At 35.2% G+C, this 9,613-nt stretch overlaps 1 protein-coding gene across 1 annotated transcript in view; it reads left to right on the plus strand.

Annotated features, from left to right (window-relative positions):
- LOC132750169 (ribonuclease P protein subunit p25-like protein) overlaps positions 1 to 9,393 on the plus strand; it is a 28,562-nt gene extending 19,169 nt beyond the window's left edge. Inside the window, 2 exon segments of the mRNA XM_060740113.1 lie at positions 492 to 566; positions 4,098 to 9,393. Of these exon segments, the coding sequence (XP_060596096.1) occupies positions 492 to 566; positions 4,098 to 4,377 (355 nt within the window). The 3' untranslated portion in view covers positions 4,378 to 9,393.
- Positions 9,394 to 9,613: the final 220 nt, after the last annotated feature.

The following is a 9,613-nucleotide window of genomic DNA, read 5'->3' on the forward strand; positions in this document are numbered from 1 at the left end:
GATAAAAGCTTGAGTGTTTTGATTTTTGATTTTTAACATGATATACAATATTTCAGCAACAAATGCTGAAGTTTTTGATATTCTATTGTTTACTCTGCAAATGATTATAGCTGGTATATGAGGTCAGGCATTGCTTTCTTGACCCCCAAATTTCAACGTCAACATTCTTGAAATAGACATCAAAATATTTCCTTTTACGGAGATTGAAATAAACTTATTTACTTAATTTTAGAATAAACATACATTTATTGTTAATAAAAAAGTGACAGACAACCACTGAACAAAGAAAATACTGAATTAAGCATTTTCAGGGCCGTCCGGGTTTGGTGGTTGTCCGGTTTTGGTGGTCCTCGACCAGTACTGTTTGGACCAATGAGATTGCAGCTATATTTAGATCATATAATAAACTCTCTATTATATATATAGAAAATGTCTGCTTTTATAACATTGGACAATGTGATATGGCTATTAAATCTTGTATAAATTTGCAGGTTAAAGGTAAACAGAGATGTTCCTGCCATATCAATTTTGTTGTCAAAGGAACAGTTGGACAAAGATCATTCAGGGTACCTACTTCATTTTTATGGCCCCCTTCGTAGAAGAGTGGGTATATTGTTTTGCTAATGTCGATCTGTCTGTCTGTCAGTCTGTCCGTCAGTAGACCACATGGTTTCCACTGATCATCTTGAAAACTATTTATCACAAAGTCTTCATATTTTACATAGTGATTGGTCATAACTAGTAGATGACCCTAATGATTTTGGGGTCATTAGGTCAAAGGTCAAGGTCACAGGGCCTTAAATGTAAAAACGGTTTCCGATGATTATCTTGAAAAGTATTCATCACAAAGTCATCATATTTCACATAGTGATTGGTCATAACAAGTAGATAAGCCCTATTGATTTTCGGGTCACTAGGTCAAAGTCACAGGGGCCTTAAATGTCAAAATGGTTTCCCCTGATTATCTTGAAAAATATTCATCACAAAGTCTTCATATTTCACATATTGATCGGTCATAACTAGTTGATGACCCCTATTGATTTTGGGGTCAAAGGTCAAGGTCACAGGGGCCTTGAATGGTAATATGATTTCTGCTTATTATCTTGATAACTATATATCACAAAGTCTTTATATTTCACATAGTGATTGGTCATAACTAGTAGATGACCCCTATAGATTTTGGGGTCACTAGGTCAAAGGTCATGTCACACCTAAATGTCAGAATGGTTTCTGTTCATTATTTTGGTCACAATTTATCACAAAGTTTTCATATTTCACATATTGATTGGTCATAATTAGTAGATGACCCATATTGATTTTGGGGTCACCAGTTCAAAGGTCAAGGTCACAGGGTCTTTGAATGGTAGTATGATTTCAGCTCATTATCTTGAAAGATAATTATCACAAAGTCCTCATATTTCACATAGTGATTGATCATAACCAACAGATGATCCGTATTGCTTTTAGGGTCACTAGATCAAAGATCTAGGTCACAGGGGCCTTAAATGTCAGAATCGTTACCACATATTATCTTGAAGACTTTTTATCAAAAAAGTCTTCATATTTCACATACTGATTAGTTATAACTATTAAGTGACCCCTATTGATTTTGGGGTCACTAGATCAAAGGTCAAGGTCACAGGGTTCTTGAAATTAGTATAGTTTCCGTTCATTATCTTGAAAGGTATTTATCACAAAGTCTTCATATTTTTAATATTGATTTGTCATAACTATTAGATGACCACTATTGATTTTGGGTAGCTAGTTCTAGGTCTAGGTCACAGGGGCCTTAAATGTCTCATTATCTTGAAAACTATTTATCACAAAGTCTTCATTATTTTTCTTTTTTCCATAATTGAACACTTCCATGTACCCATTTATGGCAAGTTTCTATAACAAAATTACCAATTATGTGAGTCAAGGGCTAAGAAAGGGGGGCATATGTGTTGTTTGACATTTCTTGTTTTTACATTAGTTTGAACCAAAGCAATATATATAATATTTATTTTTAAACGCCCGAAAGAATTTCGGCTTATATTATTATGCACCTGGTTGTCCATGTGTCTGTCCGCCTGTCTGTTAGCAGGTTTTCTTGTCTGGTTTGTATTTTTTGAACCAGAGGAAGGAAATTGAATCTACTTGGCAGAAATGTTGACAATAATGAGACCTTTCTGAGGTCAAGGTCACACTTAGTCATTTTTTTTCAATATCAGAATTTTGTGTATGCTCTGTATCTTTTGAACCAATTAAAGGAAATTAAAACTTTTTGGCAGAAATATTACTTATGTTAAGACGGTGTGCAGAACACATTTTTCGACTTCCTTAGATCAAAGATGGCCCTGCCCCGGGGATTAGTTGATTTATATAGACTTATTTAGGAGTTTTTGTGTCCAGTCTGTATCTTTTAAACCAGTGGAAGGAAATTGAAACTACATAGCAGAAATATTAACAATAATTAGACGATGTGCAGAGCACATGTTTGACCCTCAGTTCAAAATCACACTTGGTCGTTTTGTATCAATATCAAAATTTTGTGTCTGCTCTGTATCTTTTGAAATGATGGAAAGAAATTAAAACTTTTTGACAGGAATATATTACTTATATAAAGACGGTCTGCAAAACACACATTTTGACTTCCTATAAGATCATAATAGCCTCTCCCCAAGGATTTATTGATTTATGTAGACTTATATAGGAGTTTTCGTGTCCTTTTGAACTGGTGAAAAGAAATAGAAACTACTTGGCAGAAATGTTAACTATAATAAGACAATGTGCAGAGAGTAGGTTTGACCTTCCTTAGGTCAAGGTCACACTTACTCATTATTTTGGGAGACATATTGTTTTTGCATTTGCCATCTGTCTGTCCGTTCATCTGTCTGGTCATCAATCAGTCCGTCCATATGAGGCTTGTCCGGCCTTCACAGGTCTAACTACTGGTTAGATATTAATCAAACTTTACAGGAGTGATCAAAAACATCCCTAGTTGTGCACATCGCTGCACAAAATGGCCATCAGAACTAAAAATAGAAAAATAGCTCTTTGTCCTGCCTTCACAGGTCAAACTACTGGTGGGATTTCAACCAAACTTTACAGGAGTGATCAGTACCATCCCTAGTTTTGCACTTCCCTGGCACGTACCGCTTCACTCCACAAAATGGCCACTAGAGCTATAAATAGAAAAATCTTGTCCAGCCTTCACAGGTCAAACTACTGGTGGGATTTCAACCAAACTTTACAGGAATGATCAGTACCATCCCTAGTTGTGCACATCGCCGGCATGTTCCGCTTCTGGCCGCCAGAGCTATAAATAGAAAAATCTTGTCCGGCTTTCACAGGTCACCTACTGGTGGGATTTCAATGAAACTTCACATGAGTGATCATTACCATCCCTTGTTGTGCATAATTATCACCAGCATGTTCTGCTTTGCTGCACAAAATGGCTGCCTGAGCTAAAAATGGAAAAATCCTGTCTGGCTATCACAGGTCAAACTGCTGGCCGGAACCCTTCTAGTTTTGTATCAAATTCAAAATTTTGTGTCCGCTCTGTTTCTTTTAAACTGATAGTATGAAATTAAGTCTATTTGGCAGAAATATTTATATTACTGAGATGATGTGCAGAGCACAGTTTTGAACAACTTCAGGTCAAGGTCACACTGACTCATTCAAAATCCTTATATAAGTGTATATAATTTTTACAAAGGGAAATTACAATGGATGAACTCTACCAAAATTATAAAGATCATGTCCCTGGGATCAAAACAGACCCGCCCTGCTGGGGGTCACTTGGTTTATGTAGACAATTAATTTGTTCATTCATTAATTACAATGTAAGTTTCTTGTGTGAAATTAGAATGCAAAGACCTTAAATATTTCTCATGAAGCATTTTGTAGCAGACTTTTACAAATATTTTTTAAATTATTCAGCTTGGATAAAAATGTGACCTTACCTGCTCTAACCTTTTTTAGGAATTCATCTTAGGGGAGCGATCCAGAGCTATCATGGCTATCTTGTTTCTGAAGTTATTCCTAAACAAAAAAGAAACAAAAACAAACAAAAAATATTATATTTATAAAAAGAAATGTTATTGCTATTGTAGTTACCAGGCTGCAGGCAGTTTTGATGAGTTTTGGAAGGATGTAATACAGAAGGACAAGGCAAGATCATCTTTGGGTCAAAAAGGCAAACATGGACTTAGGAATATCTATTTTGAAGGTACAAAAGAGTTAAGTAATGATGGGTCAAGAAGCAAGACAGATAATAACTATGACAATAGTAAAAGAAAGTTAAAGAATCAGAACAAAGGAAGAGGAAGATACAGAGGAAAGAAGGAAGGAGACAGACCTGGGCCCGACAGTAGTGTAGCTGACATTTCCTAGCTAGACATTTAAATTCAATAAGATCATTGTAACTATTAAACATCAATGATACTTGAAGAAGGATAGATAAATGTTCATAGCATTAAATCATAACAAAATGTGTAAAATTACATACATCCATGCCTATTATAGTTTCAAATGTACTGACCAACTTTCTGGTATACTTAATGAATTATAACTGTTATATAAAATGGCATTTAGTTTTATTATCCTCACTGTTGATACATTTTGCCCATTCTCATTAAAACACAGCATTTGGTTTTCCACTGGGTAACTTTGAGAATGTGTTCTAGAAATATGTGTTCCAGAAAAAATGAAACATACACAATTAGTCATGCATGCATATGCACTTTGATTATTAGTGAAAGGTATATTTGGCTGTTTAAACCTCACTGATGTCATGGATGATCAAATGTTACTAAATACATATAAATAAATATGTACAAACTTAAAAAATTTGTGAACAAAACAGAAATTATAAAAATGATATAATGCATGCTATAATACAGCGTATAAATAATTATAAACAAAAATAAGTTGTCTGCCTCTCAAAATTCATTCTGCTTTTTTAGCTCACCTGTCACAAAGTGACAGGGTGAGCTTTTGTGATCGCTTTTCGTCTGGCGTCCGGCGTCCGTAAACTTTAAATGACATCTCCTCATAAACCGCTGAGCCAATTTCATCCAAACTTCACAGGAATATTCCTTTGGTGGTCACCTTTAAAAATTGTTCAAAGAATTTAATTCCATGCAGAACTCTGGTTGCCATGGCAACCGATAGAAAAAACTTAAAATATCTTCTTTTAAAAAACCCAAAGAGGTAGAGCTTAGATATTTGGCATGAAACATCTTCTAGTGAGTGTCTATCAAGTTTGTTCAAATAAAAGCCCTGGGGTCAAAATTGGCCCCGCCCTAGGGGGTCATTTATTTTCCCTATATGCATATTGTAAAAACTTAGAAAATCTTCTTTTAAAGAACCCAAAGAGCTAGAGCTAAGATATTAAGCATGAAACATCTTCTAATGAGTGTCTATCAAGTTTGTTCAAATAAAAGCCCTGGGGTCAAAATTGGCCCCGCCCCAGGGGGTCATTGATTTTCCCTATATGCATATAGTAAAAACATCAAAAAAACTTCTTTTAGAGAACCCAAAGAGCTAGAGCTAAGATGCTTAGCATGAAAGATGTTCTAATGGGTGTCTACCAAATGTGTTCAAATAAGAGCCCTGGGGTTAAATTGGCCCTGTCCCGGAGGTCATTGATTTTCCTTATATGTGTATTGCAAAAGCTTTTTAAAAGAATCTTCTTTGAAAAAACCCAAATCGCTAGAGTTTAGATATTAACCCATTGCTTCATGAGCATTTTGTGAAAAATGGCTGTTTTCATTGAAAAGTCTCCCGTTACAAGTTCAAATTGCTATAATACTATAAAAACTGCTTCAACACTAATCAAACTTGGCACAAATGTTGACTGGACCATTGCCCTTGCAACAACATGCTCAGGCTTAAATTTTCTGTTACCATGGCAACGAGGGGACATCTCAAAATTGCGAAAAATCACTATTTTGCGTTGACTTTTTCCATCAAAATTGATTTCAAAGTGCTGCAACTTCTCAATGGATTGAGATAGAGTCAAATGCTTTTCAGCGTTGGTTACACGTTACCTTATGACCAATCTGGGGTCATTTACAGCCTCTCACAAGTCCAAAATTTTCTTGGCGATGAGGGGGACTCCGCCCCCCTTCAAACCCCCCCAAACAGAAGGGGGCACATCCCCCTTCTGGCAACCCCCTGATGTATCTTTTGGTTGGGGGGCCGCGCCGAAAAAGAGGTCACTTTTTTTAACAACATTTCTCAAACAAAAACAAGTGTTTGGGGCCTAAATAAGGCATTTTTTCATCATTTCAGTCAACAAAAAGGGGGGGGGGTGAAAAAGGCGTTAAAAGGCGTGTATATGAAGTAATGGGTTAAGCATGAAACATCTTCCAGTTAGTGTCTTCAAAGTTTGTTCAAATAAAAGCCCTAGGGTCAAAATTGGCCTTGCCCCGGGGGACATTAATTTTCCTTATATGTGTATAGCAAAAACTTAAAAATCTTCTTTGAATAAAAAGAAATAGCTAGAGTTTAGATATTAAGCATGAAACACCTTCTAGTGAGTGTCTTCAAAGTTTGTTCAAATAAAAGCCCTGGGGTCAAAACTGGCCCCGCCCTAGGGATGTCATTGCTTTTAACTATATGTGTATAGTAAAAACTTAAAAAATCGTTTTTTTAAAAACCCAACGAGCTAGACCTTAGATGTTTAGTATGAAACATCTTCTAATGGGTGTCTACCAATTTTGTTCAAATAAAAGCCCTGGGGTTTAAACTGGCCTCGCTCTGTGGGCCTATATACAGGTGAGCGACTTCAGGGCCATCATGGCCCTCTTGTTGAAAATTTCATTTTTAATTCATTTTTTCTCAACTGCATTTTAGATTGAATGGTTTTAACGCTAATCCATTCAAGAAAAATCCAATTAGAAAGAAAGGTACTCTTTGTGTAATTCTTATATATTGACCATGACTTATTGATCATGATACGATCTTGTTATGCTTCTCATTTTTATGCCCCCAGGCATATAGTAAGTAATTGAATGGTCTGTCCGTCTGTACAAACCCAGAGGTACTTGTGTGACTTGGAGAACAATAAGTAACAGTAAATTCTCTTTCATCCAATTCTGATTTTACTTGTGTGTCTTTTTTTTAAAAAGACTAAAACAGGCTAAAAAGATCAATGGAAAAGTCACATAAGTACCATTTCTTAAGTATGTCCGTCGATCTGTCTGTCTGTCTGTCTGTCTGTCTGTCTGTCTGTCTATACGAGGTTAACCTAAAATGGCAAGTTTGATTTTTCTTAAGTTCTACCTATACCAATGACTTAATAATTTACACACTTACTAATCAACACAAAGTACATGATCTGGATACGAGGAATTATATCACGAGGACATAGCCCGAGTGATATAATGATGTGCATCCAAACGACAAACAGTGATGTTATCAAGCGATAAACTCACTGATTTGGATATATTATTTCGATTCTTACACGACATCAACAAATAAATGCTGCCGTACCTGATATTAAGCAAATTGCGCCTGATTTGTTTCTTATTATTGTTACTTCTTTCAAGTGCGTCGGATTCTTTTAGTGATTACGTCACATGTATAATGATTACGTCACATATCTAAATATAGAACGTCAACTGTGACTCTATTTGCATAATAACACACACTTTCTGTTCTTCTATATTCAATAGTGAAAAATGCGGGTCGTGTTAGAATTAATGATATCTTTCATATTTGGTAGGTAGATACCTAAAATGGTCCTCAGATTTTTTTTGGAGTAATGGGTCTCTAAGTCAAGGTCAATGGTGTAAAAAACAAATTTTAACATTTTTGCTCATACAATCGTTATTATAAATACCGTAAAATTCCTAATAATCGCCCCTCCCCTAATAAAGGCCCCCAGGCCTTTTGATAAGAAAAACAATCTACTCATCAGTGCTGAATTCATGAGAAAATCCATAATTTCATTCAAATCATTCAAAATCCATTTTATTTTATAGAATGAACTTTAAAATCTGAACACTTTTTAATGTTATTACCAACACTTGCTAGCACTAAATGTATTTACAATGATTTTTACAATGATTTTTGGCTTTAGGAAAAACTGTGTTGTAATAATAGCCCCCCTTGGCTAACTCGACGGTAACGGAACACTGACTGTCTGATTTGTTTATTATGTCTCTTTTCACAGTTTGAGTTATTGTAAGGCATAGAAATCTGCTTTATACTAATGCCTAAATGCACAAGGAAGTTAAAATCGGTATGAATAAAATATAAAGTATTTGTATAACCCGTTGCTTTTGTATATTAATTTCCCAAAATATCAACGCAACGGAAAAGACATTTATCGGCGCCAAGTTCTATTCAATCGCCGAAAAGAATTTGACGAGAGCTTTTAATGAGTAACCAAGTTGAGTTAATTAAAGACAGTGAAACTTTATCTGACAAATATGGCATGGCAATATTTACAGTGGGAGCATAAGTAAACTATGTTCGTTAAATCATTATCCAGTACCCAAATGTAAACATGTGCGGATATTATCGGACTGTATCGTTATGAGGTATCTGCTGTTCGTTTTAAATCAAACTTTTATTGTATTTAAACAAAAATAATAAAACATGTTATTTTGTAATTCATAATTTCTTTATTTAGCAATAGAAGTAAAAATGATGATGAAAATGCTAATATACAACATCCATTGTAAGTCAATGCTCAGTACATAGAATTCTAAAGGGGACATTGAGAAAACCAGGCCGCTGAGAAAACCGGACAAAACACTCGGTCCGAAAGCCGTCCGGTTTTCTCAACTTTCTCTGTAATAAAAAATAACTGACATTAACTGGATTTTCTCAATTAATGCAAATAAAAGGATATGTTGTGCTTTGAGGGTACCTATGTTCAAAAATGAGAGGGTACCTGTGATATAAAAATTCAAATGAATTGCGGCTGCAAAACTGAAAGTAGGGTGTTTTTATGAATTTTACATTTATTTTTGACAATATACTGCCATTTGTCCGAAGATGATATGTATGTGAACATATTAAATATGTATGATGCATATATAATCAAGCCACAGGTTCATATCAGCCAGAAAAATATGTCGAGATGATGGGCGATGCAAGATATGTCGAATTGTTGTAGCTTATTGTGAAGTTGCAGTACATGAAAATCAGGCACATGATGAATCAGCACATAAATAAAACATTCTAGTGTTCCGTGGTATTCATCTTTTCTAATTGTCATACCTCCTTTCCTTATTACAATGAAACGTTACTGCATTGTTATCCACCGCTGGTTTGTTTTTAGCAGAGAATGACCTGTGCATGTTCAAAGAGGGTACCGTTTGAGCAGATTTCGCAAAGAGGGTACCGATATGGATATGTACCGTGGATTTGTTCAAACGTTTCTTTGTTTGCTTTTAGAAAAAGTAAAGTCAAGTTTTGACCCAACCCGGTGTTGACTCTTGTTACTATTGAAAATAGAACATATAAAAAGCGGTACTGGACACTTTGTTCGGATAAGAAAGGATTCCAGATTAGAAGGGTTCGGATTAGCAAGGCTCCACTGTATATCTCTTTTGTAAAAGGGCATAAAATAATCATTCCCAAAGTTGACTTTTTTGCTTTCTATTAATATTGA

Source organism: Ruditapes philippinarum, unplaced genomic scaffold (genome assembly GCF_026571515.1).
Source record: "Ruditapes philippinarum isolate M1 unplaced genomic scaffold, ASM2657151v2 ctg2502_1_1_1_1, whole genome shotgun sequence".
NCBI lineage: Eukaryota > Metazoa > Mollusca > Bivalvia > Venerida > Veneridae > Ruditapes > Ruditapes philippinarum.